The sequence below is a fragment of the Electrona antarctica genome, assembly GCF_951216825.1.
Source record: "Electrona antarctica genome assembly, chromosome: 7".
NCBI classification, from domain to species: Eukaryota; Metazoa; Chordata; class Actinopteri; order Myctophiformes; family Myctophidae; genus Electrona; species Electrona antarctica.
The window spans coordinates 20,191,040-20,214,888 of NC_136812.1; the positions used below are offsets into that span (position 1 = coordinate 20,191,040).

A 23,849-nucleotide genomic window follows, 5' to 3' on the forward strand; every position below is an offset into this window, starting at 1 on the left:
CTCCATATTAGATTGGAATGTGTATATATATATATATATATATATATATATATATATATATATATATATGCAACCATCAGTAAAGATATACTATTTTTAGCTTATTCAGGATTTCATCACTCGTGTTTTCTCCCTAAAGGAACGTGCAGTGGTCTTTTCCAGTTTTTCACATAAAAAAAAAGCAACAACAGCAAAAAAACTAAACATTGCAAACTAAACCTAAAGACTGTCCGCTTGTCAGAAACAGTGATAGTTTCCATTTCATACTTTTGCGACAGGTGATATTTTTGACCTAGGGGAAAGGCTTCAGGGGTGACATGCTACTTTAATATATGTGTCAGGGTGGTCTCAAATGCATGACGTCTCGTCGGGCAACATTCGGAACATGCATCAGCTTTACGAACAGGAAAGATGGTGAACATTTCAGGCCACATAGGTCTGGTTACACAGGTACGCCCTTAGACCAGAATTGTGCTGCTCATATGAGTATACTGATAGAACTCAGCTCTGCTTCCTTGTGTATAGTGGAGGGTGGGGTGCATTTGGGGTAGTGTCATGAGCAAAAAAACCATCTATTTTTTTATTTTATTTAGAAAAAGTTATATACACATTGATAACAATGTTAAATTCATAATGTACAAGAGTAGTAAAAGTTTACAGTCAGAAAAGGTAATTGTATTTGCCCTCCCTATTTTGGCTAAAAAAAAGAAAAGAAAAAAAAAGAAAAAAATAGAAATCAACATCTCTAAAATGTAATACTTTTTTCTTTTCTTTGAAACAATACAATAATACATACAAATGGTTTGTTCTCACCCTGCACTGTGTTGCTAGCATGCTCCGGTCAACCACTTCTTAGGTCAACAGAGAGTTCAACTAAAACAATCCTAAACTTCCCACTGTCAAGTGCTTTCATTTTCTGGGGGGTGATATCCGACGATATTTACAGTTTTTGGAGCTCGTCAATCTGTTGTAATAACAAAACAAAAAACAGAATGCATTTCAAATGGAACTAATGTTCTCCCACATGTGATGCAATCACTAGATGTTAACTGGACTTCATCACATGTGTTTTTTTGGGCATTGCTGCTGATAAGCAAAACTCAATTTGTGTCAAATTAACAAGGTGGTATAGATGGTTTGTTTTTCATGCACATAGCAAGCCAGAGCTTAGCAAAGTCAAGACACAAGGTCAAAAAGTGTGGGGGTGGGGTGAGGGTGGAAGGGTAAAAACACGAACATCATTAATTTAATTTAATCCCAAATTACAGTATTATCCAGCCAAGCAGTTAGAATGTTTGCTTTTCTCTGCAGCTAATAAAGAAAACCCATCTCCTGTCTATTAAATGCAACAAAAAATATATATATATCAAAACTCCCATGTAATTGGATTTGAATAAGAAATTTTGGGAGTTGGGTAATCCTCTTTAGTGATTGGTGGAGACACATGCCAGTCAGTGATGGCTCTGCTGGGAGGGGCGGAAGTGGACTGGGTGGGAGGGGTCAGGAGGGCTGTCAGTCTGAGCAAGGCACTATGGGTCATTGGGTCAGGGGCCCTGTTTGCTTTGCCGCTTCTGACCTGCAACACTCCCATCCAACCACTAGAGAGCAGTCCAAACCAAATCACAGAGTGAGAAGAAGTACTCCTGATCTGGGTTATCTTGAAAGGGGGTGTGGTCCAATTCATCAGAGTTTGGGTGTTTGTAGTTGAAAACATGCCGTAGGGCCGATATCTCCATGAACTTTTGCTAGGTTGCTGAGAACTTGCGCTTCGGTCATATGAGTAGATAAAAAGGTAGGTAGGTAGTTCTTCTTCCTCCACATCTTCTTTCTCCTCCAACCACAAAGCATCAGGCCGCCTCCCTGAGACGAAAGTTACAATCTAGATTTCATTTCCGTTTCATAGTTCTTATGGCACACAGGATTGTCCCAGCCCAGCTCTCCTCGACAGAGGAGGGGGTCCTCCCCTTGAAAAACATTTGACCAGCCCAGACATGTCCGGGTCCTCATCGGCCATTACGGACCCAATCCATGGCATTGATATAAAATAAAGGTTATCTCTTAATATTCACAGTAGAAAAAATTTACATACAAACACAAAATCAGAAAACAACATCAGAACAGAGAGACGAACCGACAAAACAAACGAGTACGACTGGAGGAAACATGGAAAGGCTTTGATATTTTGAGTGTTTTCTTTTTTTGAACTGAGGAGACCGGTAGGAATAGGGCATCCTGTATCGAGGGCTATCAGCTGAGGGTTGCTGCGAGAGATGAGATTATAGATACAAAAATCTAGATGCCTCATTGGCTGCTGCAGTCAGGGCTTAAAGCGGAAAAAAATCCCAAGACTGAAAATGTTTTTTGCAAATCTGCACTGATGCCATTAAATGACCCCTATGAAATCCTCAGGACTGAAATCAGTCCCCAGGACTGAGAACTTTAAGCCCTGTGCTGCAGTTCATTGGAGCGACCTGTATCGCGACGCGAGGGCGGAAGTGCGCCAGAAGTGCGGAATGCACGTTGCCACTGGCCATAGTGGCCAATCACAGCGCGTCTTTTCCGGGACTATCAATTCAATTCAAAGGAGCTTTATTGGCATGAGAAAACAAACGTTTATTGCCTCTGATTGGCATACCGAACGTCCCCTTCTGCGATTCACGCGGAAACTTGGCAAGCTTCCGCGTGTGTCACAGAAGCTTGCCCTCCCTGTGAGATACAGACACCCCACAGCCGAAGGAGGCGTCTACCTTTCTATGTCTATGGACGAGATAACAATATGGGTCTTGAGATGTGATTTTAAAACATGAATGTACAGGACAGCTACTAACTAAGTTGCCCTCTGCCATATGTGGGTGATCACATGTGTATTGAATTAATCTGAATCATGCTGAAGGTTACCTCCTCCTCGCCAAAATTCCCCAGCAGAAGCACTATGACGACATACAATCCATAATGGTCATGGCAAGGACCAGTTTAAGGGTCAGGCAAGGGACAAAAGATTGACAAGACTAAGTAGCACTACACTACCTTTTTTCCAGCTGAAGTCTCTGTAGTACTCCAAAAGCACAGACCTACCCCTCGTCTTAATGCGACCGACCTGCCCAATTTATTACCCAACTATTGAATAAGTGCTAATGGTAAAAATCTAAGCAGACAGGGGTACACCAGCTTGAGAGATTGTGCTTAAAATACTGTTGTTTTTTGTTTTGTACTGATTAGTTTGTATACAAGCAAGTTGCATCATTGGATCAAAACTCTTCCTAAATGTTCACGGCTGTGCTCCAATTCTAAAAGGTGCATGCTTCTATACTGCAGTGCTGTTGGCCAGGGTCCCTGCTCTAACGTAGAAGCCATTCCACACTGGGACACAGGGAGAATAGACAGGAGTAGAAGATCAAGAAAATAAGAGTGTGGTAAATTTGTATATCAGAGCAAAGGACTTTAGTGTTTTTGGTGCTGCACTGACCATATTCACATGGCAGCCATTTTGCGCCTATATCATTCTTGGGGGATCGGAAAGCCCGCCCGACGGGGTAGTCAATTTTGATAAAGCGTCATGTGATATTTGAAATGATGGGATATTGGTTGATTGATGGGGATGACTTAGGCTCTTTAGACCAATTCCTCCATATGCACTGAGGTAGACTCTGGCCAAACACAAAGACAAAGACAACTATACGTACTAACTAGCACTCCTTCCACTTGTCAATAGCTACTCAGCCTGTACAATAATAAAACTAGGTTTTCAATATCAGTCCACCCCTGAACACCATGAAAATGTTTGACTAAAAAGCTAACTGCGTTCTTATACAATGACAAATGTATCTTAATCTTAATAAAATAAATAAGATATCTGGTCATTTCAAAGATATGGGCACCATCTGTTGCATATGTGTGTACACCACCACGAGATAGGAAACATAGATCAAAGGTCAAGACACGATTTCTGCTATATTTCTGTTGTCGAGGTCCTGTACACACAGTTGAGGGGCATCATTTTTTTTCTAATTTCTTTTTAGGTTTTCATATACTATGCCACAGATTATTTACAAAGTACAAAACAAAAACAAGATTGTAGCTCTTCTGAATGATCAGCTAAAATCTAAGTCTTATATCATTATATCAACTTTAGGCACGTCTGAGTGTCAACATGGTGTTTAACACAAGACGATGGCCAATCCACAGTGTCATCACTAAAGCACCAAGTGAACTCGGCAATCTAATCTATCGCTGACCTAAATGAGGTGCGCTGCCCTACAGGCTACTCTCATTTTAGAAAAGAGTATAGTTCCTTAAAACAAAACATGGGTTTCACAATATGTATTAAATTACCACTTCTTTCCGTCTTTCATCCAACTACATAAAATGGAGAGCACATAGGCCTCTATGTGTGTGTGTGTGTGTGTGTGTGTGTGTTGCACTAGCCAATATCAAGCCTGGATGTGGCTCTGTGTTTGCGAAGGCACTGGTAAAAGATGGAGACAGCTTCTCCACTCTGACTCCAATTCAGTGGGTTACATGTTGCTGACAGTAAGCCACCAACACTTTGGCTATACTAGAAGTGCTCAATGCTGATTGGCTAGATTGGCCTAGTGTTCAGAACAGGGACTGTAGGTTGTCTCCCAACAGTCTCATCGTGTGTGTCTGTACAGACAACAGATGCTAGCTGAGACAGCTGTGAGAGAGAGATGGGGAGAGAGAGAGGATGTTGCTAGAAATATGTAGTGGTCCTGGATGATGTGTTGTAAAACTGCCTTTGAGCTGACTAATAATGCTGCCTAGAATGCAGTGACAGCCAACGAATGATCTGTCTTTATGCAAAACATTTGGGGCAAATAATGAAATGGTGAATCTTTGTTACTTGTAACTTTGAGGGCAAAGGTAATGGTGTCATTCATTCCTATACACTGGTAAAAAACTAATTCAAAACAGATTCTGATTTATGGAAAATTATGAATTCCTGCTTTTAAGGGTGTGGTGAGGGCACAGTCTGAGGGATGAGAGGAAACACGGGTGCCAACTACATCCTGGAATGTCAGGCCTAAGTGAAACACTGTGTTCTAGCTGCGATAGTACATGTGATAGCAGGGAGAATAATAGAATTAAAAATCTCTCTCTCTCACAAACACACAGCTCCTCTCTAGACTACGTGGTGTGGAAAATTTCCGGATCCTTCTCCAGCCCTCGACCACAGAATGTGGAAAATTCCACCAACTTGATTGTGAGCAGTGGACTCGACAGCCAATGGGAATCCATTCGGCAATATGTGGGTGGGTGTTGAAGGGTCAGGGCAGGAGCTTGTGGAGGTCGGGTAAACGTAATTGAATGAGAACAGTGGCGTTCAATGGCCATAATGTGTGAAGTTCATCTCCCTTTGCTTTGTGTACTATATCCAATCTCAGGGCAGCTAAGAAAAGAATACTACTACTGTCCCTATTATCCACCAAGGGACTCGCCATACATCAGCTGAAAGGAGCTCAAATTTGAACCAGGATGGGAAATTGACTATTTTCAGTGGCTGCATGGCCACCATGACTGGATGCGTACCAATAGTCACCACCCACTGTCAGTATCTTACTGGTAATATAAGTCACGGGATCGTTGCAGGTTGGTTAACCACTTAACCCCTAAATTGTGAGCTTGTAGATTGCTATTTGACAAACGACGTGCCCAAAATTAGGATGTCAGGGTTAAAATGGATAAATATCTGCCCAAGTGGGCGTGGCTGGTACAGTAGGGTAGCTAAACTTCAAAGTGGTAGCCCACATTGATCCTAGCTTTGGCTTTATTTTCCCATCCTGCTCTAACCCGAGCAGCAACTACAACACTGACAACTAAGCACCACTGTTCAACCAAAACAACAAAGTACAATCAGACAAGCTCTTCACAGACTCTCTAACCTCACTGGTAACAAACGGACCCATAAGACAGATAATCCACTCGATCACATGCATGTCATAGAGACACAGCAGAGACAAACATACACCAGGTGCACTTCAAACCTAGAAAGACCTCATTCCCCTTTATAAAGCTTTCTCTTTTTTTTTTTTTTGGTTAGTGTGTGTATTTGTGTGTTTGCTGCAAAGAGGCCTCCCGTTGACTCCCGCTGATGACAGCTTATCAAGGGGAGAAGGATTTAAGAAGGCCTATTTCTAGGGTGTTTTCCCTTAGCCCATCCAGTTGGACAGAGTACTAGAAGGCCTGCCTAAGACACACAGAGAGCACTGGCGGTAGATTAGTGTGATTTGTGGGGCTAGAAATAATAAAATAAAATAATAAAACCCTAAAGAATAAAACTGATAAAAAACAACATCTTACCAGCAAAGCATCTGATGAAAAAATATTACAAATATGAACTATGTACAAAAACATCAATATTTCATATATTATATATAAAATATTGATACATAAATACCAATATTCCATATATACTATATATATTATATATATATATTTCTACACCCACTAAAATATATCAAAGCAGCAGCTATTGGTCAGTCTGAGGAACTCTTTTGTCCAATTCTTAACTGTTAAATATCCTTCAGCCGTATTGTGAGGACACAGAAATAAAAATAGAGAAAGAGAGAAAATAAAAATAAAAGCAAATAAATTAAAACTATTTCACAAAAAAAAAAAAATGAATCTGTGTGTAGTTTGGAATTCTGCAGAACTGAAAAAAAAACACAAAAAATAAACTAAACACAAAACACGAAAACAAAAACAAGAAAATATCCTCTTTGTTCTAGGATCGAGTCTTTGTGAGTCGCCCCGCCGTTCCAAACAGTTCCAGATTGATTAAAGTCATTGTTCAAAGGAAATAAGTACAAGCATGGATAGACACTTCTCTTTGTTTATAGGCCACGTATAAAAAGGCCACTATTTTTGAGTAAAAGATATCACTTTGAAAAAAAAAAAGAAGAAAAAAGATCAGTATCTTTAACAGGAGGCGAGGAGAGATTGAGCATAAGCAGCCATCTGGTTGTCTAAGGTTTGTCGTGTTCAGATTTTTTTTTTTCTTTTTTCTTTGTTTCCATTGCAATCAGTCCTGGAAACTTGGCAATAGTGAAAAAACAACAACAAAACAATAGATAATATGATAAGTCCAAGGTGATGTTAAAAAAAGTGTTAACATACACTGTGTGTTTTGCATCCCTCTCACTCGCCTGTGCTTGGCTTGAGGAAGTAAATAAAAAGTCCTGAGATCGGTTTCTGTGTTGAAGGGCTTCTGCAAGAATGATAGAATGAAATGAATTAGAAAATGAGTGAAGGACCGAGGATCATAAAAGGAAAAAATGGACTAGAAGGGAATGAAGGTGGAGGTGGAGTAGGGGGTGAGGAAACAGGCGTTTTAAACAAGTTCATTTAAGGAAACAGGAAATGTTAGGAAGGGCTAGATCTGGGCAACGATAAGATTCGGCCATTTTTCTTGCCACCGTTCATGTGTGTGTAGGGGACATGCTCCTCATAGTTCCCCCTGAGGGCCACCCCGGGCCCGTTCTCCCTGCTATGGTCCTCCCTCTGGGAATATGACGAGGGGTCCAGGGGGATGCTCTCCATGTTGTCCAGGTCCAGGTCAAAGTCCTCTGTCTCGGGGACCTTGTTCTCCTCGCTGTAGAAGAAGGAGACCTCCTGGAAGGATGGGTGTAGGTCCTCCCGCAGCATCTCGATTATCTCGTGGAACATCGGCCGCATCTTGGGGTTGTAGTGCCAGACCATCTGCATCAGGGTGTGCCTGGGTGGGTTCAAGTGGAATTTGTCATGTGAAAAGAGAGAGAGAGAGAGAGAGCGAGAGAGAGGGAGAGAGAGAGAGAGATAAAGAGAGAGAGAGAGAGAGAGACTCAGGATGAGAATATAAGAGAATATAAAAAGAATATAAAAAGAGCTATAAAAAAGGTGCTCTACTCTGCCCATAAAGAAATCTGACTTGCATCAACATAATAGATTTTCCCTTCAATTAAGCCCATAACATCTCCTCTACACATCATCTTTAAAGTCAACATACAAAGGAGTGATGGTGTTCTCTGAGTTAATGCACTGTATATGAGATAGTGTGCCATCGTTTACTCACATCCTCTCAGTGCAGCTGTCTGGCCGGTCCAGGAAGCCTCCGTCCATGACAAATTTGAGGACTTGCTCATTGGACAAACCCTGGTAGGGCTGCTCTGCTAGCGTGCTGATCTCCCAGAGAACCACGCCAAACGACCTGGACATGAGCGTGCATACACGTCAGAATCCGAACGGACAGAACACGACCGAAAAATGAAACCATTATATCCAGCAGGGGTGCGACGGTTAATCGAAATAATAGATTTAAATCGGTTATAATAAAATAATCTAGTTTTCAAAAACGTTAAAAAAAAACATGCTCCAACGCTGTGAGCGCCATTGTACAACAAAGTATACAACAGAGCATAAGCGGTTAAACATTTTAGTTGATTATAAAAAAAGAAAACTTCTAAATTGTTCAATTAATCAAAGAAGTAATCAAAAGAATAATCGCTAAGAAAATAATAATTGATAGTTGTAGCCCTCATTTCCAGTTGGGTCTGCAGGTCTAAAGGAATACACTTGACTACATTAATGCATGTTGGGTGTAGCTGTTGAAGCGACAGACTGCTCCAGTGACATACCAGCAGTCAGAGTGAGCGGTGAACACTCCGTCTTTCAGAGACTCCGGGGCCATCCACCTGACCGGCAGCAGACCCTTCCCTCCCTTACGATAGTAGTCTGTCTCATAGATGTCTCGCGTCATACCAAAGTCTACGGGACAGAGATGCAAGGTTATGATGATAAGTCTGCACTATTTTGAAATTGCAAATAATGTCCTGTGATACTTACAGTATGAACACAGCTTTTTGCGCATAAACAATTTGTCTGCTCAAAATATTTGGCTCAAACCTGCTACGAGAGAACCTGAGTGGAATATTATGAGAGTGACGACACTAGCGTTGACTCCCATTGCAACAATGGCATGCGGAAGTGCTCATTCTATCTCAATGGGTTTAGTTACAATGTTTGGAACTATAGCCCATAGGCACCCGCTTTGCGGCGAGATCAAAGCGTGTCGCCACTCTCTTACAATTCCACTCGGGAGATACTTTGTCTTTATTTAAAGTTTACATTGACACGATTACACAAAATCACAACAGAAAAACTAAAACAAAAATTAAAACGAAACAAAAAAACAACAGCACCTCCAATCTTGACGGTGAAGTCCTCTGCCACCATGCAGTTCCTGGCTGCCAGGTCTCTGTGGACAAACTTCTTGGCGTTGAGGTATGCCATACCGTCTGCAATCTCTGCTGCCATCTGGATCATCAACTTCAGCGTCGGGGGAGGACGACCAGTTGGATTGTGCTGGGACACACATTCACAGTTCGTTACGCATGGGAATCTCCTACAGTACATGAGGCATGAGCATTCTTTGGATGGAACATTTACCCCCATTGAGGCCATAGTCACTTGGTAAGGTAACTACAGAAGAATTTGGGCTAAGAACACAATCCTTAGGCAGAGCACATAACTGAAAAAGCCCCGTCTGTGCCAAATATATTACATTTATTTTTCATGCTGTCCAAGTCCTCATAGGAACCCTGAATATATGTACCTCAGAGTCTGGTCTGAGACATCGCAGGTAGCTCTTCAAGTCTCCATGGGTCATGAGTTCCATCACAACCAGTGTGGGCTGGCCTTTAGACACCACACCGAGAAGACGCACCTGCACAAACAAACAAGATCATAACCGAGGAAGTTACACTGTTGTACTAAATTTGGAATCCAGTGGTTTGTGAGATTAGAACATAAAGAACTCTTAAAGTTTGAAAAAAAAAAACATTTCAGCTGGTCTTTGAGACTGGTGAGTTATCTATAATCCAACTGCCCAAGTGACTGGTAAAGGTTAACCAGTAAGCATGTGGGATTAAACATGAACAGATTCATGAATGAGGGATCATCATACCACGTGATGACAGCTGAACGCTTTCATGACGGAGGCTTCATTGAGGAACTCTATCCTTTCTCTGAGGCTGGCAGATTCATTGACCGTTTTGACGGCCACGCGTGTGTCCGGTTCGCCCTTGACGATGTCCTTGGCGATGCCCTCGTAGACCATACCGAAGGAGCCTTGACCCAGCTCTCTGAGGACGTTGATCTTCTCTCTGCCCACCTCCCATTCATCTGGTACATAGACTACACACACACACACACATTAATATGCTTGTGTGGACATCAACAGTTTAGGACGGCAATAGGCTCTGCACATACGCCATTTTGGAAATAACTCTTCCGACTTCCGACCGCTGATACTAATTAATGTTCCGTTCCATTCTGGTCAAACAGAATCAGGGTGCTGCTGTTGTGCATGTTGGCTCACTCATTGGAAACACTCTTCTACGCTACACCAGTGGGTCTCAAAGTGTCCTTGAGTGGGTTCCAAAACTGTTATTTTCTCCATCCAATGCCTTTTGTTCACCTACTAAAATGGTATGAATGTGGTGGGATTATATTTTATAATTCTATCAGTTTTACTGCTGTACTTTATTCACTGTGGCATAGTATAAGTGTATTACTTACCATCATTGGCACTCAGGTACTCTGGGTTGGAAGAGGCTATAAGAGGTCCAGTAGGGCCCTCTGTTTGCCTACAGAAGAAAGTTGTGGAAATTATCATCACACAGAATTAATATTTGAAAATTCACCAGGCTGCACGTGTTAATGGGTCCATTTGGTTACCGTACATTTATACATTCTTAAGAGTTAAATGAACACAGGGTTTTTTACTGTGAATGCAAGCATGTACATGACATCAGGTCTTACTTCTTCTTAAAGACCATGAAGACTGAAGCTCCCACAATGAGCAGCAAGATGATGCAGATGACTGGACCAATCACAATCTTCAACACACTGGTGTCTTCTGCAACACACACACACATGCACAGAGCAGCCATTGATCAGTCACTGGTTCTTATGATAGTGGCTGGTTGACTAGGCCTGATAAATGCGATTGGGGGGAGAAAGGAATAGGCCAAAGATTATCAATGGCTGTGAATTATGTAGCAACACCATAGCTGAAATCGGTACCAGTTAAGTACACATCGTATAGGTCAACGGTTTTAACATCATCTGCAGAAAGCCTCTTGGGCTTTTTCTTTTCTCCACAGTGTACATGTCTTCTTTCTCTCTCCCTCTGCATTAAAAAAATTTACAAAATTGCACTCGTCTTGCTACATCTTATAATAACCTGTACTGTTCGCTTATCAATACCAGTTAGATTAAGACAGTGGCCATGTTGTCTCTTGATCAAGTTTCATCAGAAGCCATATGATGGTAGAGATAGATTGTTTAAAGACAGCCTTACTGTTGGGCATAAAGAAGTAGGTGAAGTCCGTGAAGGAGCCATTTCCTGCCAGTGAGGTGGCCCGGATCCTCAGGCTGTAGTTCCCAGGATGCACCAGTCGAAGCTTGGTGCCGCCAGACTTGATGTAGGATGGTCTCGACACACAGTTTGAGAGAAACTGGAGATCACATTTTTAAAATACATCATGAGTGAAACTGGAGGAGATCACATTTTTAAAATCCATCATAATTTAGCATCGACTTTACAGAGGTTTTAGCATAACTTATTTTAAGTGATTATCCTTTTATATTCCTTTTATTCCTCTTTTCTGTGGAGTGCATTGGGTTGCACCTGTTGTATGAAATGTAGTATATAATAATTAAGGTTGAATTGATTGATTGATACAGTATGTACATGAACTGCACAGGTCTTGGACTCAAAGAAAGGGATCCTGTTTCTCTGGAATCTTCTTTTTTAGCGGTTTATACACAGGCTAATTTATAAAATCTCGGGATCTCGTCACCGACTACCTGTGCATTTTTGAGTGGTGTAAACCACTCCTACAACTGGCTTTGTTAGTCTGTGCTCAAAAAATGAGCATGGTTGCTATGTTCACCCAGTTCACCCGGGTGTGATTTCATTATTGAGTGGTGTAAACCACTCCTACAACTGGCTTTGTTAGTCTGTGCTCAAAAAATGAGCATGGTTGCTATGTTCACCCAGTTCACCCGGGTGTGATTTCATTACGTCAGACATGATTTCATTACGTCAGACAGGCTATATAAGACCTTACACCACTCAGTTCACACGGGTGTGATTTTTAAATTAATCTCTGGATTTCGGAGTTAATGTTTGTGTTGGGACAAACACTTAAAACTGGCCATTCATTATCAATGGAATGTAATGTTTGTGTTGGGACAATGACGTAAAACTGGCCATTCATTATCAAAGGCATTTAATGTTTGTGTTTACACGCACCCTCAAAGCTCATACTGTATTTATATCGGCCACATGACGTTTTACGTAAAATTCAAATCCATAGATTTGGCTGGCTCTAAAGTGCTCTAAACACACATTAAAGTCCATAGGCTCTAACGTGCTCCCTAAAGATGCTGAGTCTAGACATTGTAATATCCTCAAAGTCCATAGACTTGGCTGGCAAACGGTTTACGTCATAATTACTCTAAACAAACAAAAAATCTCATATACTTGGCTGCCATGATGTTTTAAATATATACCTGTATATCACAGATCTACAAGTCTAACACTTGTCGATCTGTGCTATAAACAGGGTTCCCACACAGTTTTACAATTAATCATTCAGCGCAATAATGAGTGTCTTACTCCTATGTGCAATGCCCAAAAACATGGCCAAAGGCAGTGTAGCAACAATAAAGCATCAAATATAGAATGCTATAATTCTATTTGTGCCAAATGTTTTGCTACACCACCTCTCCTAGGGCATAGGATCACGCTGCAGCACATTGTAAGTTTGTAGATCTGTTATTTTTGTCACATACTGGTACACATTAGGCTGCAATCACGCTGCCCGTTTGGCGAATAACGACTTACTGTATGTTACATATTTTGTTTAATGTTATATGTTTTGGAAAAAGTTTTTTTTAACAAAATCAATAGCCAAAAACAATGATAAATTGATACATTTATCAAATTCCAAAAGCTTTCCTGGAAAAAGGACTGGAAAATGTATTTTCTAATTTCAAAATATTTCCAGGAAACCGTGGGAACCCTGTATATATTTTTAAAACATTTGGGGGTCCGCGGTCAAATACATATTGATCTGAGGTGTCCTTGACATGAAAAGGTTTGAGAAGCACCGGTCTAGGCTTTAGGATGGATCTGTGAGTAAGTAAGCAGAGCAGTGTGATTTCAGTGCAGTGCAGTTGCACTGGCGGTGTCATCCGAGACGCCAGGCCATCCTTGCCACTGCATCCTACTCTTCCTTCCTGGCTCTGTCGCTATGGTAACAGAGCTGCTGCTGGCTCCTAGGGTCAGGCGGTGCAGCAATGAATAGCAATGAGAAACGAGTGCTCACATTCACAGCGAGTAAACAACAACCGCACACGCGCACATACAGCAGACAATACCAGCATAAACACTGGGAGCATGTTACTAAACAAATATTTCCTTTGTGCTTCCATCTAAACAAGGGAACAGGACTTAACTTCTCTAAAAGTGCATACTCAGTTACATTTACTGTCCTCTGCACTTGCATCCTTTACCTCCATTCTGTGTGAGCATTCCTTGCTCTCTTTTAGTGGTACAACATTATATCAAACAAATCAATTTAATCGATTTTAGTAAAAATATGGATTATGGGGAAATAATTCACAATTCGATTTTCTCACCAAATTGCGACACGTTGTGAACTTGTAGATTGGCAATTTGCTCTTTCTGTAGGGTGATTAATCACACAAATCAAAAATGTATATATACTGTAAAAGCTGTAAATCGCGTTTGTTGATTACCCCCCCCCACCCCCACTGAGAAGCAGTGCGTCTGGCATACTGACCTCCGTTTCGCCAACCTTCCGGTAGAACAGCTCATAGAGGATGATGAGGCCATTGGGGGAGCGAGGCGCCTGCCACTTGATGATCACAGAGTTGGGCTCATCTGGGAGCATCTCGTGAGTCACAGGCCCCGGGATATCGTCAGCCTTTTCTGTACGGCACAGGAGAGCACATAGACCGTCATTAGGATGGGTGCAACAATTTATATATACAGTACACACACACACACACACACACACACACACACACACACACACACACACACACACACACACACACACACACACACACACACACACACACACACACACACACACACACACACACACACACACACACACACACACACACACACACACACACTTTGCAGAAGTGGTGGAAAAAGTACTCGAAAATAGGCTTTATTAGCCATGGGTTTTCTGATCAAAGGGGCCCATACATGTGCATGTGCTGGTCTTGTACATGCAAAAATCAGTTATTTGTAGGGTAATTTGTACCTTTTTGGCACGGTTCTGGCAGGGTTCTATACGTTACTTTGGCCAAATATTTAACTACAAGCTCATCAGCAGCATCACGTGTGCTGCAGTGCAGAATTTGAAAGAAAACTTTCACAAAAGCAATTCCTCACTGAAATGGTGGACGTAAGAACACACTTTTGTTGGTTACAGAGCAGGGTAAATATGAAGTTTTGTCCCAACATCTTGTGTTTATAAATATATTCATCATGTCCAGGCTGGTGGTGTGTTGTTGTTATGTTTTATACACGCCGACGGGTTTGAGGGGGCTCCCGACGGCCGGACGTCATTTCCTCTGCCCGTCAGTGACAGGAGGTGGCCACGTCACTGACGGGAGGAGGAAGCGACGCCCGGCCGTCGGGAGCCCCCTCAAACCAACTTTTACTATTGGGGGAAAAAAATCAACTACAGATTACAGAATGGGCTGCAATGTACGTAGCGCAAATAACCGCCTCTGAGGGCAGGGCACGTAATATTTACTATTGGAAAATGGAAATGACAAAAATCCTTTGTCATTTGGATTTTTTGGTATACATAACCCACCAACCCTATGCACATTTCGCCTGTGTATAATATATCATACAATATATATATTCTTTCTTAATATACATTTTGTTTTTCCACAAGTCCACAACGCATGTGACACAGTAGTCACACAAAAGAAGCAAAAAAATAGTGCTGTGAGCTAATTGTTTGGTTAAATCTCTCTCTAGGTCGTCCCCAGACCTAACTGTGAGTCCTAAGTCTGTCTAAGGGTTTTATAAATATTCAACCAATGACAAGTATTAACAAGAGCCTGTAACTAAATAATAACCATCCATAGCAACACAGCTTCTTTCTTCCATTTCTTGACAATTAGCCGTTTTAGACATACAGTAAGAGGTTTCCACCCAACAGCGTGTCCTACTGTACTGTACCTTCAGGCATGGTACGAGCACTGACGTAGGTGGCCATGCTGCAGCGGTTGATGTCAACAGGATCGTTGCAGGCCAGGATCTCGATCTTATAGCTGGTGAAGTGCTGCAAGTTGGAGATGACCGTGGACTCCTTGAGGAACACCTTCAGCTCCACCTAAACCCACAAAGGAGTCATGACAAGGTGGTCCAAACAAAGCTACCGTTAGAAATGGATATTAAATCACTTAAACCCTATATACTCGTTTTGTGTACTAGTTGATCAGTGTTCCCAAGAGCTCTCTTCAGTTTTTGCCTTACACTAAATGTCTGAAAATAGTCAATCATTAAGCTCACAATGCGACGCTTTGTGAACTTGTAGATCTCTTATTCTCACCTTCTGGGGGCCCCAGAATAGCGACACTAGTGTGTATGGTTAAAATATTTCATGATAATGGATCAAACTGTAATGGTCCACAGTCGTGCACTTTGCAGTGACAATTTGTTTCGAGAGAAGCTTTCAAAACTTTCCAGACCATAACTTTCGTTTAAAAAGAAAAGATATTTAGTTTCGCGAAATCTCTATATTCTGATAGTAATAGTACTGAACACTCGTTCAGTCTCCGCATATCTCCAGCTCTTTAGTGAATAGAAAATAGAAAATAAATGTCCAGGTGGCAAACCCGTTTCATCCAAGGAGAGAAAAAAAATTGTTCTGGGTCCAATTTTGTTTGCTAATTGTTATGTTTCATCACTTCCAATTTCCCTCGTTTATGCTGTATCTTGTAGAGTTCTCTCAGTTACTGGACAAACTATTTAAGGCTTACTTGAACATAGAAATATCACTTACCAGAACCTTTAAATATACAGTATACATATATATTTTTATTTTCCATATTTTCAATGAGAACAATAATTGACAATAGAATAAATAAAGGGTGCGAAACCTTGGATCCCTCCTCCTCCTCCTCTGCCGGTGTAGGGGTGGTGGAGGCGCTGGGCAGACCGGGAGGAATGGTCAGGAAATTGGGCAGGGTCTGCGTGGCATTGGCCACGCCCACTGAGCGTCGCCGCCGGGATGGTCTGCAGAGACAGAGGATAAATAAAACATCAACCATATCAGAACCATATAAGGATTTCCCAGGGTTTCTGTTGATGATTACATGTCTTATTATATTATATATCAATGCAGAAGTGGTGGAAAAAGTACTCAAATCTTTTAACTTCAAGTAAAAGTAAAGTACCCTTTTACCCAAGTATAATAATACATTTACTTGGGTAAAAGTACAAAAGTTGGCATTAAAATTTACTTAAAGTGCCAACAGTAGAAAGTAGTTTTCAAATGTATAAAACTATTTTGCCAATAGCAGATGTACAAGCTCACAATGTGTCGCAGCTATTTTCAAATGGCTGAAATATGTATGTATGTATGTATGTATGTATGTATGTATGTATGTATGTATGTATGTATGTATGTATGTATGTATGTATGTATGTATGTATGTATGTATGTATATAGGCATGAATTGGATAATGTATGTAAGTAACTAAATAAAGTTACTAACAAGGTAACTAGTAACTAAAGTTTTTGTAGTGGAGTAAAGGTAAAAGTACTGAAAATTGTTAATACTCCAGTAAAGTAAAAAGAAATACCTCAAAATTACATGCAAGTACAGTACTTGAGTAAATGTACTTATTTACTTTACACCACTGCCATGCAGGATGTACCGTATAATAGTTTAGCTTCCATCAAATCTCTTTATAAAATAGTGTTTTGCGACATGAGAGGCAAAAAGGTAAGAAGTGCACTGACAGTATGGATTGAGCAGACAGACAGAAGTGCCGTTACAAGGCTAAGAGAAAGCCAGTGGGAACCTTTGCTCACACTAACCTTTACAGCATGGGGCCATGTTGGATTACTCACATAATGTTGTCACTGCCTTTCAACTGCCCTAACATGCAGTTCCCAACACTCACCACTGGGTGGTGTCAACCACCAACCACAAGTGGAATTCACTAGGTGCCAAGCGGTCATGAGCCCAAGACCATCGGCATGGTAACTGACCAAGTGACTTCAGTTGACACAGCACACCTTTGTACAAGAGTAGGTCAAGTTATGAAGTGAATGCATCATCTTGGGTGGAGGCAGCTTAAATCCTTACAGCTGGCAAGGACAGTAGGGCTGGGCTATACTGTATATTGATATTGTATCCATATCTTGATATGAGACTAGATATCGTCTGGGATTTGGGATATCGTGATATGGCATAAGTGTTGTCTTTACCTGGTTTTAATCACGTATTTTATGCTTTGCAAAATAAGATAACATTTCTTTTCTCCAAAATAGCTTATTTACATGCTCAAAATGCATTGCATTGGGGAGAATTTGTATTTTGTCTGGGAGGGGCGTAGGGTGTTCAGCAGCACAGTCCTTTCATTATTTGCCTGCCCCTGAGACCGAAAGACTGTGATTGAACATTTAAAAAAAACAACGATTTTGAAAAGAAAGCAAACAGACATGTGAGCTTGACTGTAGATCGGCTATTAAGATTATTTTTATTCATAAAAAATTATTGTCGCAATATCGTGGTCACGAATATTGTTGACATAATATTTTGTCCATATCACCCAGTCCAGGGGAACAGTAAAGAGGTTCCTTTCCCACAACAACTACTGCCCTCTCTGAGCGATAACAAAACTGCTACAATAGAGCTTCTCAGTGTAGAATGCACTGGTTAATAACACAGAGGCACCTCCCAGGTTGGTATGACAATAAAAGAGTGAGAAGACTTTGCTGTTGCAGCCAGGGGTGTGGAGCAGTAAAGTTGCAGAGAGAGCAGATAGGGGAGGATTTAACGCACGGCATGCAAGGTAGAGAAACATCAAAAAAATATCTGTGTGAAGGAGCATAAAAGGGAAGCACGAGTTCCTCGTTCAGTTTACCGCAATGTAGTGATCTGTCTTACACTAAAGTATGGGATCGCGCGTGCATGTGTGTGTGTGTGTGTGTGTGTGTGTGTACGTACGCAAGCCTAAATGGAGGGGCGGCAGTCTGCATGACTGCACCCCAGACTGGCATGGATGATAATGAGCACAGTAATCGCTCTCCTGGGAGAGAGGAGGATGTGTGTGTGTGTGTGTGTGTGTGTGTGTGTGTGTTCTACCACTCTCAGCCCCCCCACTAGACTGTCCAAGCACAAAAACAGCCCCCCGACCCCCCCTCCACCACCACCACCACCACACACACACACACACACACACACACACACACACACACACACACACGGGTCGCAGGGTTGGCACGGCGCCCCTGCGGGACACGCACATCATGACGGCTGGGACAAACAAGAGGTGATCCAATCTGGCTGGATGGAAGAGAAGAGGGCTCCGTGCAGAGCCCTGCTGATCAGAGGCAGAGCACAGTGTTCCTGTTCCTCTGTCACAAACAGCCACGGGGGCTTTACCCTGCACACCAGCCTGTTCACCCTGCGCTCATTAAGCGGGAGGGGACCTCACTGTGACCTCGCTTTGGCACCACATAATAAGGTAAGGTGTCGGGGCTGGGAAAGCACAACAGTAACTCTTGTTGTCGTCGGGCAGAAACCTCCCATCTCTGTGCATGAGCTACTTCACGCAAAAGCATCAAAAGTATCAGATGCACAGCTAGAAGGTCCTGGGTTCGATGCCCGCTGGGGACGCTGTGGGCCTGTTCTCCTATCCGCGTCATCAGTGCCCATACCCTAGGTGGGGTTGGCAAAAGGGCCTTTCTGTGTGGAGTTTGCATGTTCTCCCCGTGTCCCCTAGGCCTAGGACAGGTGCCCTCACAAAAAACATGCAGTAATCCTGGTCTCTAGCCTACCACAGTTGTTGCATGCACGAAAGGGAGCATTTCGACAATGCATAGACTTCTGTCCATAATGCATTGTATTAAACCCAAATGCGATACCCTTGCATGTCTGCACCGAGTCGAAACAACACGGGAGCCTCAGCTGCTGCAGCGGAACAAACATCCTGCTCTTCCACCCAACGCATGTTGTGCTTACCGTGCTTGCTGCCCAAGGCAAGCACGGTAAGACGTTGCCATAAATTATTAATCCAATTCATAATAATACGTTTGGGAAACTCAAATCTCCCTGCCATAGTTATAATACTGTATCTCCCGCAAATCGATTGAAAAGTCTCACATAATACGTGACGTATTCAATGTGCAACTTCTCAGTCTATTGTTGCCGAAAAGGCAGAGCTAAAAGCTCACAACGCGATGCAACCAGACGCGTTGTGAGCTTGTAGATTGGCTATTTTTGGTGCGCGACACCGCCGTACGATGATGTATACATTTCACTTTTAAAGTGACGGTACACAATGAACAGTTCCCTCTGTCTGTTAGAAAGGTACTGTATAAGGCCTATAGTAAAATGTAGTGCAAAGGGATGTCTTGGTTGGTTAAAATAAAGAGAAGATTATTAAAATATAATAAGCATATATATATATAATATGCATATTTTGTTTTGTGTGTGTGTGTGTGTGTGTGTGTGTGTGTGTGTGTGTGTGTGTGTGTGTGTGTGTGTGTATATACACCTTAGAACTGTTTATTGGCATACAAACTCTCACAACTGGCCAATAAAAATAAGGTTCTGTTCTTTCCACAAAATAATAGCAAATGCTCGATAGTGGGCTCGATAAGGACCCGGCTCAATAAGCCTGCTTGATAGGGTGATCGTTATCAATAAAACCTTAACGAGCTCCATCCCTAGTCGGGGCTGACAGAGGGAGTGTAGTGCCCAGGGGTGGAACAAATGGGTTACAAATATCATGGGATAAAAAAATAAAAATAATGCACAAGCATGTTTTGAGTTTGCAGATCTGGTACTTTTTCATTTGGATATCATGTCCATAGCGCTCGCTCCCAGTGTTCATTGGCCTGTGCAACGTTTGAATGAACGTGTTATTAGCACGAATAGCTTAGCTCAAACAACATAAACATGAACTTATCATGACTGGTAACGAACGACTCAACATCAGGTCATAAATGACCGGCTTGTCAGACACAGCCACCAGGATCAAATTAGCAGCTCTCCTCTGTGCAGGAGAGCTGTGGAGACTCTCCCAAGTCTGTACATGGGTGCACACATTGCCGGTTATGGACTAGTATAATTTTTATATAGATAATAGACTAACTGAAGGACATGCAACCCTGTTTATTACTGTAACTCATCTACTGCCAAAGACGACTTTTGTGTGTTTTACGCTAGATGGCGCTCTCCGCTAACCTATGATTCACCATTTACGTCTCATTGAAACCAGGAAATCACTCCGATTGCTGTTATCCGCTCCATAGTTACTGCACTTTTAGAAACGCCTTTATCTCGGTTTCTGTGTCTGCCCTCTTCAGCATTGGCCAGCATGCTATTTTCAATGGACCCTAACTATTGAACAGATCGTCATCAATGGACCCTAACTATTGAACAGATCGTCGTGGCAATAGATATTCTGTGACTACTTAAAAGGTAATGGAAAAACTGAAAATCACTGGCATGGGGAGAATGATTTATATATTTACAGTGGATGATTTAAGGGCAAAACTTGGGCATTGTGCCCAATCCATTTGCTGTCAGCCCTCTCACAAACATTCTATTGGTTCATAGTTATGATACAAAAGTATATATTTAAATAAACAAATACAGTCCTCCCATTGGGCGTTTTATGTTGCTATGCCAAACAGGGAATGTTCTCTGTGTTGTCTCTGGGCTGTTATTTACAAACAGCTTCAGCTTGGGGAACTGTGTCAAAAGGTTTCTGTGAGAATATTTCTGACATGTATAGTGCTATTGTTTCAGCTCATGTCAGCCTATTTTCATGTGCCATGTTGATGTATTAAGAACATTAAACAACCTCAACCAGCCCGTGTGAACATCAACATGATGTGTGTGTATATCCGTATGTGTGTGTGTGTGTGTGTGTGTGTGTGTGTGTGTGTGCTAGCCCCAGGCCTCGTCATTCACCAGCGTGTCTATCAGCCAGCTCTGCCTGCTCTTCCACCTGCCAGAAGAGCCTCCGGTATCAAACCAGGAGAAACAACGTTTCTCATATTTCCCATGCGTAGCCATAATAACTACACTGCTATTGTGCTATTTACAAACCTGGACTAATCAAGACAAAGACAGGACCTAGTAAACAAGATATTGGAAGTTAATACTCAAGGAAAATTCCCCTCCAGGGTCAATTAGTGAATTACTGAAGATTAAGCATTTCACAACTGACTTAGTAGAGCTGTGAATCAACCCGATTGTTGGATTAATCTAACAATAGGTTTAAACATCGTCAAACACGGTGCTTACAAGTTCTTTAACAGTTGTGCAATTAGCATTAGTCATGTCAAGCTCCCTCATGTCAATCATTATACTGAAGCAAATCAACACAATCTAAAGGGTGTCCTCTGACACAGCTTACTTATTTATTCTATAGTGGACATATTCTCTTACAATTCAATAAATTCAGAAGAGCAAATTGAAAGCAGAACTAGTTATAGAGGCTGCATTCTCATTTTCTTAAAAGAATGATCACGAATGATCTACAGTAGAAGATTCCAGTTTCTTGAATGCAAGAAAAAAACACACCCCATATTGACAGAATTAAAACTTAGCTGACCCCAACCCTACATGCAGTATACTGCATGTTGTTATATACACATACATTATATAAGGCCGTGCAGGTTTGAGCTTGTCCCAACACACCTGTTGACTCCTACCCGATTTGGCCTCCCTACAGTACATACCGTACATCAGTCAAACCCAGGATTCGATTTGTAAAAAAAACAAAAATACAACACAGAGGGCGACATTTTCTTAACCACTTGAGCTCTATGTACATATAGGGCTTACGTTAAGCCCTTTGTACGACAAACAGTGAAAATAGCCGATCTACAAGCTCCCAAAAAGAAATGCATGTATTGCACCGGCCATAACAATGATTCAATGAATGATCAGAGGCATGGATCCCCCTCCTAGCAAATGGAACCTGCTCAAACCTGGCTTGTAACATTCAGCCGGCGGTCATGCCACGCACCTGATCTCAAAGACCTCGTTGTGGAGGTAGTTCTCAAAGGTCTTGCGGTACTCCGTCTCCTCCTGCTCCTTCTTGAGCTGGGCATCCGTCTTGGGGCAGGCGCAGCACCTTGCTCCCGAGGTGGGCTCGTCGGTCTGGTTCCACTTTTGCTCATCCTCGCTGCCGAGGTGGGTGGGGGTACGAGACGGCAGCTTCATACCTGGTATAGGCATGTTGGAGAGTAGAGGTTTGAAGTGAAGGAGGAGAGAGAGAGAGAGAGAGAGAGAGAGAGAGAGAGAGAAACACAAAACAGGTCAGTGAGACCCACGACCCAGGCATTCAGTGAAAATAATGTTCTTTACTGCAGGTAAAAGTACCAATACCACAATGTAGGAATACTCTGGTACAAGCAAAAGCACTGTATTCAGAATTGACTTGATTAAAAGTACAAAAGTCTTGGCATCAAAATATACTTACAGTACCAAAGTAAGTACTAATTTTTTTCTGAATTTGCCAAATGTATTCAAAGATAGCTGATCTAACAATAATTGTAGTGGAGTAACAGTACAATATTTGCCTCTGAGATGTAGTGGAGTAGATATTATAGAAAATATTGAAAAATGGACATATTCAAATAAGTTAGTGCAACGAGCTTGTACATCTATTTCTGAAAATTTTTGAAGGCATTTGTTGAGTCAGCCTCTGGTCCTTTAAAGGTTAAGTATACAGTAAATAAGTACATGGTTACTTGAGTGTCCCCGAGCAAGGCAGCTAACCTTGCAGGCAGTAGTCAAACTTGTACAGGTCACTGTCCTCGGGCTGCCTCCGACAGATGACCCGGTAGTGGGTGATGTTGCCGTTGGGGTTGTTGGGCGGCTTCCACTTGAGGATGATCTGAGAGGAAGAGTTGGAGGAGGAGATGGGGTCTAGAGGCACCGAGGGCTCTGAGGGAAGAGACAGGAAGAGAGGCACATTCCAAACTTAACTCCAGCAACGTGGTACCTTTTAAAAATTCATAAAAAACAAAGAAATGTCATGCGCATAACTATAAATTCCACAAAATCTCTGCGTGCGTGTGTGTGCGCGCGCGCTTGTCCTTCGCATAATGTCTAGAACAATCTGACCGATCCAACTTCAAACAGAGAGAAGTCAAACGGACCGACTGATATGCCCACATACTGTATAGGCAATTGGGCATTTAATGGATATCTGTGTCCCTTTTATGCTCATATATGGAGATGCCTGAAGTCATCAATATCATATCATCGTAGACTGTGTGTGTGTGTGTGTGTGTGTGTGTGTGTGTGTGTGTGTGTGTGTGTGTGTGTGTGTGTGTGCGTGTGCGTGTGTGTGTGTGCGTGCGTGCAATATAACACTTGGCTTTGGAAAACATGATTTTGAATACAGTGATAACTGAACGAGTTACACATTTGGTTTTGGTTGGTCTTCCATGATAACACACCAAGAGTGTTATGCAGGTGGATTATGAAAGACACATACTCACATTAAAATCCAAGCCTTGAAATTAACA

At 42.0% G+C, this 23,849-nt stretch overlaps 1 protein-coding gene across 1 annotated transcript in view; it reads right to left on the minus strand.

Annotated features, from left to right (window-relative positions):
* insrb (insulin receptor b) overlaps nt 1–23,849 on the minus strand; it is a 118,173-nt gene that overhangs the window by 1,337 nt on the left and 92,987 nt on the right. Inside the window, exons 10-23 of the mRNA XM_079506355.1 lie at nt 23,095–23,262; nt 22,340–22,538; nt 16,222–16,357; nt 15,299–15,452; nt 13,869–14,017; nt 11,357–11,513; nt 10,816–10,912; nt 10,573–10,640; nt 9,959–10,188; nt 9,608–9,718; nt 9,195–9,357; nt 8,631–8,760; nt 8,069–8,203; nt 1–7,732 (exon numbers count right to left, since the gene is read on the minus strand). The exon at nt 1–7,732 is cut by the window's left edge and continues 1,337 nt beyond it. Of these exons, the coding sequence (XP_079362481.1) occupies nt 7,381–7,732; nt 8,069–8,203; nt 8,631–8,760; nt 9,195–9,357; nt 9,608–9,718; nt 9,959–10,188; nt 10,573–10,640; nt 10,816–10,912; nt 11,357–11,513; nt 13,869–14,017; nt 15,299–15,452; nt 16,222–16,357; nt 22,340–22,538; nt 23,095–23,262 (2,249 nt within the window). The 3' untranslated portion in view covers nt 1–7,380. The remainder of the gene's footprint in view (nt 7,733–8,068; nt 8,204–8,630; nt 8,761–9,194; nt 9,358–9,607; nt 9,719–9,958; nt 10,189–10,572; nt 10,641–10,815; nt 10,913–11,356; nt 11,514–13,868; nt 14,018–15,298; nt 15,453–16,221; nt 16,358–22,339; nt 22,539–23,094; nt 23,263–23,849) is intronic.